Source organism: Neopsephotus bourkii, unplaced genomic scaffold, assembly GCF_033783945.1.
Source record: "Neopsephotus bourkii isolate Nb327-2 ecotype Australia unplaced genomic scaffold, CSIRO-AGI_Nbou_v1 NB_1016, whole genome shotgun sequence".
Lineage (NCBI taxonomy): Eukaryota > Metazoa > Chordata > Aves > Psittaciformes > Psittacidae > Neopsephotus > Neopsephotus bourkii.
The window spans coordinates 2,815,487-2,827,483 of NW_026901505.1; the positions used below are offsets into that span (position 1 = coordinate 2,815,487).

Here is an 11,997-nt window from a genome sequence, read left to right on the forward strand (position 1 = left end):
TTGGACCATTGATTACTTTCATTTTGCTCCCCTTAGACTGGTGGCTGTGTATGTGAAACTTACAATGAAAAGAGGGTTGCCCTGCCCAGGTGCTCCCAGAACATGTACTGTAATTCTTTGTATATAGAAGAAAAATTACTGTAAAGTAAAGTTTAACTTTACTCTCGATGTCTTCTTGTGGTTTGTCTTGGTGAATATGGGGGGGTGGGGGGACCCCAGCAGGGATGGGAGAGCCCTGGCACTGGCTCAGACCACAATGCGTTTATTTACATCGTACATCTCGAGAGAAGACGCTTAAATAAATCTGCAAAGAATCAGGCAGCATCTCCAAGAGAATAAGTTAACAGCCACAGCCAGGCCCCAGCAGTGACTCGAGGAAGCGGCTCCTGCAGTTCCAGGTGGCAGGGAGAGGGTCCCCAGGGATGCCGGCTGCAGGTCCCAGCACCACAGCACAGCCTCCGCTGCTCAGAGCAGTCCATGTGGCTGCTGCCACGTTGCAGAGGGGCCCATAGAGCTAAAACACAGCAGGTAAAAAACCGGAGCCCAGCCAGCGCACACCGGGCGGCAGCAGTGGTTCCCTTCCGACAGGAGGTGTCAGTGGTGGCAGCAGCTGTAGAAGTAGGAACCGCTCCTCTGGCCCAGGTCGACCCCCTTGTCCTCTGGAAGAGAGCAGTGGCACATCCACACTATGCTGGAGCCTGAAAGCTGCCGGTCCTGGATCGGGGCCCTGGCAGGTCTCAACGGGAGCGGTTTGGTGCCCTGGCAGGGCTCAGGGCCACGGCACAACCCAGGGATGGAGGCGTCACTGCACTGAGCACGCTTGGACAGGCCTGGTGCAGAGCCGAGAGCCGCTCCCACAGCCCAGCAATGCTGACTGCCTGTTCACCAAAGGCCACTCATGGCTGTTAGGCAGACAGGCTGAACCTGGCCTGAGCACGGATCTGGATGCTACAATGGCACTCGAGCTCCATGGGACAACCCCCAGCATGGAGGCACAGTGGTGCCGGGGAGGATGAGGGCAAGGAAAGCCCCTGCCAGACCCACAGCACTAGTCCTTTGCCCCTTCCCCAGGGGCACATGCACCCCCTGATGTGGGAGAGGGTGCCCGGGGAGGGCTGGGTCCTGCCTGCTCACCTGTCATCACCTGAAAGGCGGTGAAGTGGATGTAGTCCTCAGCCACCTTCTGGAACAGCTCATCTGTGGGTAGAGCGGGCAGGGTGGGTGCGGGCAGCCCCTGGCCAGGCAGAGCCCAGGGTACAGCCGGCAGCAAGAGAACTCACCCACACTCTGTCCTGTCTTGCTGGAGGTCTCGAAAAGCTCAGCCTTGATCTCTGCAGCAAGGGCCCAGGTTAGCCCCTGCTGTAGGAGCAGGACACAGCCCCGCAGGCTCAATCCCCCCCAGAGTCACCCCTTGGGCACGATGGCTGGTGGCGGGCTGGCAGTAACCCAGGGCAGGGCTCCATGCTCCTGTCCCCTTGTCCCCTCGTCCCAGCTGGCCGCATGCCCGCCCGTGTCAGGACATGCCGTGCCCAGGGAGCTCCCTGATCTGCTGCGGATCCAGGGCAAGGGCAGAGCCCCCCGCACCTCCCAGCCGGAGGCAGCAGCTCCATTGCTCACCCGCTGCCCAGCCCCCGGCACTCCGGCCCCGCGCACAGCCCGGCCGTACCGTCAGCGTAGTCCTGCACATCGTGGAAGTCGACGCCCCGCTTCCTCCTGTCCTCCTCCAGCAGGTCGCTCTTGGTACCGCACAGGTAGATCCGGCAGCCCTGCGGCAGGCAGGGACACGGTCGTGGCACCGCCACCGGCTCCCGGCCCCTCGGTGATCCCCCCCCCCCCGGCCGTTACCTCCTCGCAGTTCTGCAGCTCGTTCACCCAGAACTTGGCGCGCTGGAAGCTGCCGCTGTCGGTGAGATCTGGGGGAGAGCGACAGGGGCTGCCCATCCCCTGCCGGTGCCGAGATCCCCAGCCCGGGACCTCCGCAGCCACCAGCTCCTCTCAGCCCTCAGCACCGTGCCCTTACCATAGCAGACGATGGCAGCCCGCGCCCCGCGGTAGTAGATGCGGCTCATGGCCTCGTACCGCTCCGAGCCGGCCGTGTCCTGGGGGCGATAGGGGAGCGATCAGCACGGAGGAGGAGACGGGACGGGACCTACGGGTCCCCGCAACAGCGGAGCAGCACCGGGGGTGGCCCCGGGAGTTACTCGGGGGTGCCGACACTGCCCGCGCTTACCCAGATCCCCAGGGTCACTGTCTGGTCCCCCACAGACATCACCTTGGCCACGAAGGCGGCCCCGATCGTCTGGAAGAGAAGCAGAGGAGCGGTGGGGAACGGCCCGGGGATACAGGGGAAGCGGCCCGGGGAGCACGGGGAACCCGACCCGGGGAGCGCGGCCGCAGGAGCCGCCACGCCGGGGCCACGCGGTGGGGACCGGAGGGGACGCGTTGGCGTGGAGCGCCCCGCGCGTGCCGGTGCTCACGTTCTGGTAGGGCCCGGGCCGGAAGCGGCGGTGCGCGCAGCGCTCCACCAGGCTGCTCTTGCCCACGCCCTCCTGCCCCAGCAGCACCACCTTCGCGTCCACCCGCCGCCCGCTCATCCTCGCGCCGCCGCCGCCGCGGGGCGGGGCCGGCACCGGGGCACGGCGGAAGCGGCGGGGCCGAGCTGGAAGTGGGGGGAGGCGGAAGTGCGCGGTGACGAGACCGGAAGTGCGCGACGGCGGCGGCGGCGGGGCGGGCGCAGGGCCGCATGGCGGCCGCCCAGCAGGCGCGGTGCGGAGCGGGCCCAGCGGCGCGGCCCTGAGCGGCGGAGGCCCATGGGGAAGTACTGCGCCAGCCTGAGCGTCCTCAAGGGGCCCTGGGACCAGGTCTTCGCCGCCTTCTGGCAGCGATACCCCAACCCCTACAGGTGCGCCGGGGACGGGCCCCCAGTGCTGCCCCGCCGCCCCCTGCACCCCTTCGCGGGTCCTCCGGGCTTCGTCCCCTCTTCCCAAAGCTCTTTCTCGCCCTATGGCGCAGGGCCGCTACCTGCGCCTCCCCGTTTGCCTGTGGGGTGCATGCCCCACACCAGGCGCAGTTGATCCCCCCTTAACACCGCAGCTCTTCTCCCTACCTTGCTGCGCCTGGTGGCTCCCAGGCAGCGGCATTCCTGGCTGCGAGCATGGGCTGATGTTTTCTTCCTCACGTTAGCAAACATGTCCTGACCGAAGACATCGTGCACCGGGAGGTGACGCCGGACCACAAGCTGCTCTCCCGGCGGCTCCTCACCAAGACCAACCGGATGCCGCGCTGGGCAGAGCGCTTCTTCCCAGCCAACGTCGCCCACTCCGTCTACATCCTGGAGGACTCTATCGTGGACCCCAAGAACCGAACCATGACCACGTTCACCTGGAACATCAACCACGCGCGTCTCATGGTGGGTGACCACCGGTGGGGTTCAGCCCGGTGGCAGGCACTGGGCAGTGCCCACAGCCGGTTGGGTCTCATGCAGGTGGTGGAGGAGCGCTGTGTGTACCAAGTGAACCCTGAGAACAGCAGCTGGACCGAGGTCAAGCGAGAAGCCTGGGTCTCCTCCAGCCTTTTTGGTGTCTCGCGGGCCATCCAGGTGAGCGCTACCCACTGCTCGAGCAAGCGCTGGGTACCCCCTCTTTGGAGAGTCCTTAAAGCTGCTGTTCCCCTGCTCTACCCCTTCCTTGTGCTGTTTTCTCCACCCTTTCCCCTCTCTTCCCCCATCCTTATAAGTTCTTGGGGCACCCAGAACCATTACTGCAGGTGGGCATGAGCCCACCAGATGTTTAGGACTGATCAAGCTGGAAAAAAGCCCCAGGGCTGTGTGTGACCAGAGAGCTGGGCCTGCAGTTCATTGACATTTCCCTTGCAGGAGTTTGGTCTGGCCAGGTTCAAAAGCAACGTGACCAAGAGCACTAAGGGATTTGAATATGTGCTAGCAAGAATGCAAGGTGAGCACTCACAGGCAGGTTGGTGCTGACCGGGATGGGTCTCTTGGTGTTCCAGATCACACCAGGAACACTCCAGTCCAAGGGCAGGTTGTGACTTGAACTAATCAGATGGTGAAATCCCTGTCCCTTGTCTTTGCCCCCGTGCCTTGGCACAGCCTGCTCTGAGCAGAGCAGCACTCGCAGGGCCAGGCAGGGGTGGAGCACAGGCAGGAGGGGACATAACATGGCAGCAGTCACGTGGCTGCAGTTCCCCTCCGCGACGTGCCCTGACGCACGCAGGTCAGGAGCCCTGGGCTCATCTTCCCTCCCGCATGGGGAAGAGGCCGTGGTGCTGGGGCTGGTCTAGCTTGCATCAGCCGGGGCAGGGCGGGAGCTGCTGGGGCTGGGTTAACAACCTCCCCTGTTACAGGAGAAGCTCCGGCCAATAAAACGCTGGTGGAGACAGCCAAGGAAGCGACTGAGAAAGCCAAGGAGACGGCTCTGGCTGCTACAGAGAAAGCCAAGGACCTGGCGAGCAAGGCAGCCACCAAGAAGAAACAGTACGTGTGAGGGGCTGCACCAGAGCAGATAGGAGCCTCCTTAGGTTTTGTACTTTCAAACAAACTGTACCAGTCTGACAATCAGCTGCTGTTAGAACCTTTCTGAGATGTAATTATCATTAAAGAATCAACTCCCATCTCGGATTTAGCTGGGGCTGGCCTAGCTAGAGTAGAACCCAGTGCTGCCTCCACTCTGGGGCTCCAGCTGCTGCGCTTACAGGCAAGACACAAGCAGTGGTTTCACCAAGTGCCTTTACTAGAATAGTGTGGGTATGTACAAGAGAGGAGGGTGATTGCAGGGCATGAAGGCAGGTTGCTTAATGCATTTGTTTCCCCATCCTGGCTCTCCAAGGATGGCAGAGTCCTCCCATAGCAGTGTCTGCTGGGGGCAGGGCTGCTTCACACCCTTGCCAGGAAGCCCCCAGCCCTCATGGGGGGGGGAGTGGGAGGGTGTCCCTGGCACAGCCAGGACCTCTTCCAGCCACTCTTGGGAGCGAACTGCGGTGCACAGCGGGTGTGCCACAGTGCTGCACCGGCCCCTTGCGCCCAGCACCATGGCCAGTGCCACTTAGCAGCTGGCTGTGGGGGCCAGACTGGGTGTCCCTTACCCAGGCAGCCATGAGGAGCCTGCATGTCCGGCAGCAGCAGGCAGGGGGGAGGCAGGCAGGCAGCGCAGAGAAGGCAGCAGGCGCCGTCAGGATGCGGGGATGCAGGGGCTGGAGTAGCTGTGGTCCCTCCCGGAGCCAAAGCTGGGCAGCAGGTCCCCGCTGAACGCCATGCCATCCACCTCTATCTCAACATCCTCTGGGTACCGCAGGAGGCCAGGGTCAGGCTCCCAGCGGCCTTCCCTTCCTTACCCACCCTCACTTCTCTCACTCACCTTCCTCGGATGCCTCTGAGAGCTGTGACGAGTCCAGGCTGTCAGCCCGTGCCCGTTCCCCACCAGTGGGTGAGAGCAACCATTCCAGACGTTGCTGCAGGTCCCGCTGCCGGTTACGCAGCCGGTCTTTGGCCTTCCGTGCCCTCAGCTCCTGCTCCTCCAGCCTCTGCGGGATGCAGTGAGCCGTGAGCACAGTTCAGACCTGGGCAGCCCTGTCACCACTCAGGGCCCTCCAGCCGAGGCCCCAGTCACAGGGCCCTAAGAAGCACCATGGCCATCCCGCTCACCTGAATGTGAAGCCGGGCCCGGTGGAGGAGGCTCAGTGTGGTGGGACGGGCCAGCCCTGCTCCCGCTGGCACCTGCTGCTTCAGCCGCTCCAGGCAGCACCGGAGCTGTGCTCTCCTGCGGCCAGAGTGGACGATAATGCACTGGTCAGCCCCACCAGAGGGAAGCATGGAGGCTGCCACGCAGTGCCCCGGTACAGCTCCCCCACGCCCTGGTACCTGTGCTTCTCCAGCGCGTTGTGCACCGACCTGCGGGAGAACCCCCGGGGATCAGTCCCGACTCCACCGGCCACCACCCCCCCCTTGTCCCCACCATCCCCGGCTCTCACCTGACACTGCCCACGGTGCGGCGGGACCGCGCGGGGCAGAGCGAGGCGTACCCGTGCTCGGCCTCGGCCAGCCCCGGCGGGGAGCGCGCTCCGGCCGCGCCGCGCTCCCGCCGCTCCAGGAACTCCGCCGCCTGCAGCAGGACCTGGATGCTGGTGGCCGCCGGCTCCATGGCGGGAGGGGGGGGGCAGCGGGCGCGGTGCTACGAGACGAGCGCTCATTGGCTGCTGGGCGCCCCGCGGAGCTGACGTCAGCCCGGCGGGGAAACAAATTCGGGCGGGAAAGCGGGTCCTTCAAATTTGAATCGGAGGGAGGGGCGGTGCGGGGTCACGCCCCCTGGAGCGAGGCCACGCCTCCTACTGTGTGACCACGCCCGGTTAGCGCTAGGCCACGCCCCCGAGGGAGCGCCCGCTCCCGCCCGTGTCCGGGGGTGAGGGTTGCCGGTGCGCGCTCACGCGTTATTGTCTACAGGGGCCAGACGGGGAGCGCGCCCGTCCGTGTGCACCCCCCTGACCCTCCCAGCCCACTCGGGCCACACCCGGCCCCGTGCCACCCACCCCGGGCACCTACAGGTGTCCCCGCACCGGCTGCACCCACCCCACCCCACGCATGGGAAGCACCCATCCGGCGCTTTATCTCTTTATTAAACCCATCAGGCAGAGGCGGTGGGGAGAGGAAGGGGAGCGCCCGAACCCGTGGGCGAGGGCCAGCCTCCGTCACAGCACGGCCTGGCACGGTCCCGTACAGCCCGGCCCGGCCCCGGGGCACCCGCTGTCATGTGAGGGTTGTTTGCGCCGTCTCAGGCCTGGCCCCGGGGTGGGGGAGGCTCTGCCCCGGGCCCAGCAGCAGCCAAAGTTCACCTGTAAAAAAACACACCACCACGAAGCACGTTTCCAGCCGGGGACAGGCGCTTGGCGGTGGCCGCGGTGCCTGGGGTGAGGCGGGCCTGCGCCCACCCCTGCCTGGGGTCCCGCTGCCGTGCACTGGGGCTCCTGCCGCCATGCCCACGGGGCAGTTGTGCGGTCTCGCAGCTGCCCAGCAGCCCCGGAGCAGCGCTTTCTCCCCGTCTGCATCGTCCTGCGGATGCAGATCTGGTCAGGGGGGGGTCTCACTGGCTCCGGGGCGCAGGCACGAGGTGCGCGGTGTAGCAGTGTGTGCACACACGCACGGGTTTGGGCTGGCCATAGTGTGGTAGCGCAGCGGTGTGTGGCGAGCAGCGGGCACAGAAGATCTGCAGGGAGAGAGCCAGAGTGGGGCTGAGCAGAGCTGGGCACCCGCAGGACCCTTGTGCCCCAGCCCTGCTCCTTCTTACCTTCCCGCAGCTGCGGCAGTGGTGCCGGCGGCGCAGCAGGGTGAAGGGCGAGCGGCAGGCAGAGCACTGGCTGCACGTGCTGTCCGGTACCCACTCAGGCCGGTGGTGGGTGCCTGCGGGGAAAACACATCCATGAAACCCCCGATCCCTGCCCCAGGGTCATTCCCAGCTCCCCTTGTTGGATCCACGCTCCCAAGCGTCCTGGAGCTGGCCCCGGGCAGGACACAGCAACTGTCCCTGTGTGCCCAGGACTGCCCAAGGCAGCTGCACCCTCTGCCAGGCAGGATGAGCCCCAGCCTCAGACCCTGCCCCACAGCCGCGAACCCCGTGCAGCCCTCACCTGCCCTCTGGAGACCAGCAGCTTCCGTGGGGCTGGAGCACAGGGGACAATCGGCCACGTGAGGAGCATCTGCTGCACACAGGTCACTGTCCTCTTTCTCTGCGGGGACAAGGGTTAGGGTGGTCCAGCCAAAGTAGGGCTGGGCACTGTGCCTGCAGCATCCCCATGCCCAGGGCTGCAGGCTGGTCTCACCAGGGATGGGCTATGGGCAGGGCAGAGAGGAGCCATCACTGTGCCTCCTGTCCCTGGGGTTACTCACGGCTGGCACTTGGCTCCTCCGAGGGCTCTGCCTGCGAGGCCACGATCTTGAAGACTGTTTTCAAGATGCTCCGCAGGTCGCTGGCAAAGTTGGTCTGGAGCTGATCGGCCACCCCTGCACCGGGAGAGGGGGGTCAGAGTGCTGGGAGAGGGCTCTGGGTGCAGGGGCTGGCTTGGAGGTCACTCACCCGAGATACAGACGAAGAGGGTGTGCAGCATGTCCTTGGTGCTGCTGTAGCGGGAGCGCAGCTCTGAGCAGTGGGGACCCGGGGTGGCACTGAGCCCCGTCCCTGCGGGCTGGGGGCTGCACAGAAGGAAGGTGATGGTTACCCCAGGGGTGGCGTGAAAAGTCCCCATCTCAGAGGGCAGGGATCGGCCACCTTGGCCCTGTTCCCTCCCACCAGACACCCTCCCCACCAGTCAGTGCCCGGGTTGTTCCCTGCACCAGGGGGTTCCAGCCACGTCGTGCAGGCAGGGGGTGATGGGGTGGCACTGGGGACATCCAGGAGACCCCAGGGAGCAGGAGGGTCTGCTCGGAGCACGGCTGCCCCCCAAGCTGAGGGGGTGGCCGGACTGCAGGGATCTTCCTGCTCGGCTGTGCACAGGCTCCTCTCCAGCAGGCAGAGCTCCTCCACCGACAGCACCCGCAGCAGGTCCCTGTGGTGAGGGGATGGCATCAGCCCCATGTCGCTGCCCCACTGCTGCCCCCTCATCACACCCCACCATGTACCTGATCTTCTTCAGGAGGTTATAGAAGGGGCTGAAGACCCGAGACATCTGCTCAGGGCTCTGCTCCAGGCTGAGAGGACCATCGGGGTAGATGAGGAGACCACTGCAAGGGGACAGAGCCCAGCTCGCATCAGGTGTTTGCCCAGGATCCCAACTTCCATGGGAAAGAAGGGACTGGTATAGGGCAGGGAGCACCCAACACCTCCTTCTCCAGGGGTCTGTACCCACCTGATAATGGCCAGGCGAGGAATGGTGAACATCAGCAGCGGTTCATAGCCGTCAATCATCTCCTGGGTCAGATAACCCAGGTGTAGGGCTCTGGGGGGGTCACACACTTACAGTGGGGCTGAGCCCAAGGACACAGCCCCATCCCCAGGGCTGAGGTCCCTTCCACCCCTGCCTGGCTCCGGGTGCCCCTCACCTCTCCACTGTCTCACAGAAGAGCACAATGATCTCTTGCTGCCTGTAGATCTCTTCAGGTGACTTCACCACCACCAGTGAGGACACGTAACTGGAGAGATGGGGGGACCATGAGGCTCCTGCAGCCCCAGCACAGCCCCCCCCCTCCCCAGCATCCCAACCCTGGCCCCCACCTCAACTCGAACTCTGCGAAGAGCCGGTCGAACTGCACGAGCACAGCGCGGACGGGCTCGGGGTAGGAGCCAGGCTGGCTCAGGCTCTGCTCCCGCAGCACTGCTCGCACCAGCTCCAGGCTGCACAGCAGGTTCCTGGCCTGGGGCCGCAGGTGGGCCCCGTCTGCCTCCTCCACCTCCAGGAAGGTGCCAGCCAGGAGACACTGCTGGGACCAGGGGCTGTCAGAAGCCCCTGCACCCAGGGTCTGCCCCTAGTGGCGTGCCCCATTCAGCCTGGGGGAGCTGGACGCCACCGCCTGCCCCAGGACAGCATCTCGGCGCTCACCTCAGCAGCAAAGAGCATGTGGTTCCCCAGGTTGTCCACCAAGAGCTCCTCGGGGAACTTGACCAGGTAGTCACGGCTGTGCCGCTGCGTGGGGATGCACTCCTGCATGATCCGCTCCAGCACGGACAGCAGGTGAGCCTGGGGAGAGCAGCGATGTCACCCGCAGCCACCCGTAGGGCCCAGGGTCACAGCGGGGCCCGGGCTGCTCCGTACCTGGCTGAGGTGGAGCTGGTTCAGGAGCACCAGGTACTGCTGCGGGTCCAGCTCCGCATCCAGCCCGTTGATCTCAGCCACCACCCGCGTTACCCTCTCATCGGCAAAGAAGAACTGGGAGAGCAGGCGGGGGTCGGAGCGCTACGGGGAGAGCAGAAGGGTGATAGTGGGAGCACCCCGCAGCTCCGGGTGCTGAGCCAGCCCCCATGCTCCCGGACTGGGTGGGGGCTGCCCCCCTGGGACAGCCTCAGGATCACTCGGGCAGGAACACGGGGCCCCGACAGCGGCTCCGTCTGCGCCGATCTGGAGCGGGGCCCTGGCCCAGCCCTCCCGGGGAGCGCCGCGGTCCCCACCCACCTGTACCTCAGTTTCCCCAGGGCAGAGCAGGATGAACAAGCTCGGCCGCATCCCGGCAGCGTGGGCACGGATCCGAGCGCGGCTGTAAACACCGGCTCGGGTGAAAGGTCCGCGGGGAGCCCGCTGGAGAGCGGGCAGGCCGGAGGGGCGCTCCTCGCCCCATCGCTCCCACAGACCCCCGAGGGGCCGCCGGGATGGACGGGACAGGGGGAAACCTCCTTGCTTTGGGAGCGGGCGGTGCCAGGACGGGCGTTGAGCTTCCCGGTCCTGCCCGCTGTCACCCGCACCCCCAAAGCACCCCCAGCCCCGGGGCCGGGCGCCGCTTCAGTGAGGGTCCCAGCCGCCGCCGCTCCCCTCCCGCCCCCCTTCCCAGCTCCCGGTGCCGGCGGAGCCCCCGGACAGCCCCGACCGGGAGCGGGTCGGCCCCGGCACGACCCCCCCAGTGCTCACCTTGGGCCGGCGGAGCCAGCGGCGCAGGGCGGCGGGCAGCATGGCGCGCTCCGCAGCTCTTGCCGCCGCCAGGCTCCCCGCGCCCGCCGCTCGCCGACGGGGCGGGCCGGCACCGGGCACCGCCCGGGGGCGGACCGGGGAGGTGTCCGCCCGGCACCGGGACGCCCCGGCGGACCGGCCCCCACCGCGCCCCGTCCTGCCCGCTGCGGGACCCGCGGCTTTCCCCCCGCCCGACGGGCCGGTTCCCCCGTACGACGGGCAGGGTTCTCTCATCGGCTGCTCCGGTCTCTGTTGCTGGCTCCGATTCCCAAGTGCAACCCTCGCTCTCTAGGGTCTCCTCAGTTCCCTGGATCTTCCCTCCAGGTTCCCCTGTCCCCTGCTCTCTGAGCCCCCGAGCCCACCCTTCCAGAGACCGGGACACCCCAGACATGCAGCCCCACAGCCCCGAGCATCCCCGCGCTGCTGGGGTCACCCGCAGGCATCTGCCTCCTCTCTGCTGTGTCTGTGTAGGGAGGGGTGTGCCGAGCAGGGTGCTTCAGTGAGGGGGGCAAAGCAGCCCCTTGGTAGGAGCAGAAAGGACCGAGTGGCCACGGAGGGGTCCCAAGAGATGCTCAGGATGCTGCGCAAAGCAAAATGCGATGGCTGTGCCACAGGAGGCTGCTCCAGTGCCGCAACAGTCCTGACACTGCTGCCCACAGGATGTGGGTGCTGATAATTCAGATGGCTGAAAGCCTAATGGGGTGGATTCACGGGTAAAATATCCGCCGAGGAGGATTGAATAAACACGGCGGCACCACCTTGGCTTGAGGAAGTCCCTGAGTCACGGCGGCCCTCCGGCACCCAGGGTGAGCCTGCTGTGGGTGCACAGCGCACCTGGAGCCCTGCCTGTCCCTGTGCTGTGGGCTGTGGTGCCACAGCGGTTTGGGGGGGCACAGTGGGCTTTCCTCAGCGGCCACATGTCCCCTTGTCTGTGCACTGTGCCCTGCTCCACCATCGGAGGGCAGCTCCTGTCCCAGGAGGCGCAGGATGGAGGCAGGCCCGGCCTCACACAGACCCCTGCCACGATGGGGGGTTTTGGGGTGATGCGTGGCCCCAAAGCTGGTAGGGAGGTGAGGGGTTGAGCTGGTTCCCAACACTTTTTGAGGTCCACCCTATGGACCTGTGATCAGGCAGCAGATGGAAATGGGGACAGTGGGCATGGTGCTGCGTGGCACTGCATGGGTGTATGATACTGCATAGGGAGAACCCTGCACTGGGATCAGGACAAAAGTGCACCATGCAGAGCTTGCCCTCCCTGGATGGGGTCATGCAATTCCATGGATGCCGTGGCACTGAGCACAGCCGGGAGCACGCAGGGTGCCATCGTTACATGGGGTGGGGTGCAGAGGAAACCCACATGTATGTGATGGGGTTTTCCTCCAGTGGGAAGGCTGGGGT

General features: G+C 65.8%; 4 protein-coding genes across 8 annotated transcripts; 1 reads left to right on the top strand and 3 right to left on the bottom strand.

The window, feature by feature from the left end:
• Window positions 1-239: 239 nt before the first annotated feature.
• RAB24 (RAB24, member RAS oncogene family) lies at window positions 240-2,670 on the bottom strand. Its single transcript, XM_061360235.1, has 8 exons — window positions 2,478-2,670; window positions 2,231-2,299; window positions 2,021-2,099; window positions 1,846-1,913; window positions 1,667-1,766; window positions 1,281-1,331; window positions 1,135-1,197; window positions 240-659 (listed from the first exon to the last, which is right to left on the bottom strand). Exons 1-8 carry the CDS (start codon window positions 2,592-2,594, stop codon window positions 595-597), a joined length of 612 nt encoding a protein of 203 aa, XP_061216219.1. The 5' UTR covers window positions 2,595-2,670; the 3' UTR covers window positions 240-594.
• PRELID1 (PRELI domain containing 1) lies at window positions 1,733-4,629 on the top strand. 2 transcript variants are annotated; one of them, XM_061360234.1, is made up of 5 exons: window positions 1,733-1,751; window positions 3,184-3,409; window positions 3,485-3,598; window positions 3,875-3,953; window positions 4,363-4,629. In XM_061360234.1, the coding sequence occupies exons 2-5, from the start codon at window positions 3,275-3,277 to the stop codon at window positions 4,500-4,502; spliced, it is 468 nt and encodes a 155-aa protein (XP_061216218.1). In that variant the 5' UTR covers window positions 1,733-1,751; window positions 3,184-3,274; the 3' UTR covers window positions 4,503-4,629. The 2 variants fall into 2 exon arrangements, with proteins under 2 accessions (XP_061216218.1, XP_061216217.1); XM_061360233.1 differs by lacking the exon at window positions 1,733-1,751 and adding an exon at window positions 2,698-2,902.
• A 101-nt stretch (window positions 4,630-4,730) lies between these two features.
• MXD3 (MAX dimerization protein 3) lies at window positions 4,731-6,231 on the bottom strand. 2 transcript variants are annotated; one of them, XM_061360236.1, is made up of 5 exons: window positions 5,986-6,225; window positions 5,876-5,905; window positions 5,660-5,774; window positions 5,373-5,538; window positions 4,731-5,296 (listed from the first exon to the last, which is right to left on the bottom strand). In XM_061360236.1, the coding sequence occupies exons 1-5, from the start codon at window positions 6,153-6,155 to the stop codon at window positions 5,187-5,189; spliced, it is 591 nt and encodes a 196-aa protein (XP_061216220.1). In that variant the 5' UTR covers window positions 6,156-6,225; the 3' UTR covers window positions 4,731-5,186. The 2 variants fall into 2 exon arrangements, with proteins under 2 accessions (XP_061216220.1, XP_061216221.1); XM_061360237.1 differs by lacking the exon at window positions 5,876-5,905 and having other exon boundaries at window positions 5,986-6,231.
• Window positions 6,232-6,620: 389 nt separating this feature from the next.
• On the bottom strand, window positions 6,621-10,663 carry LOC133215949 (lateral signaling target protein 2 homolog). Of its 3 annotated transcripts, XR_009726523.1 has the most exons (14): window positions 10,561-10,663; window positions 9,754-9,894; window positions 9,541-9,678; window positions 9,216-9,421; window positions 9,044-9,133; window positions 8,851-8,940; window positions 8,624-8,725; window positions 8,302-8,550; window positions 8,082-8,197; window positions 7,895-8,008; window positions 7,636-7,734; window positions 7,296-7,408; window positions 6,940-7,214; window positions 6,621-6,843 (listed from the first exon to the last, which is right to left on the bottom strand). XR_009726523.1 is itself a non-coding variant. In XM_061360328.1 (13 exons), the coding sequence occupies exons 1-13, from the start codon at window positions 10,600-10,602 to the stop codon at window positions 7,092-7,094; spliced, it is 1,620 nt and encodes a 539-aa protein (XP_061216312.1). In that variant the 5' UTR covers window positions 10,603-10,663; the 3' UTR covers window positions 6,621-7,091. The 3 variants fall into 3 exon arrangements, 2 of the variants coding, with proteins under 2 accessions (XP_061216312.1, XP_061216311.1); XM_061360328.1 differs by having other exon boundaries at window positions 6,621-7,214; window positions 9,216-9,418; XM_061360327.1 differs by having other exon boundaries at window positions 6,621-7,214.
• Between the last annotated feature and the right edge of the window lie 1,334 nt (window positions 10,664-11,997).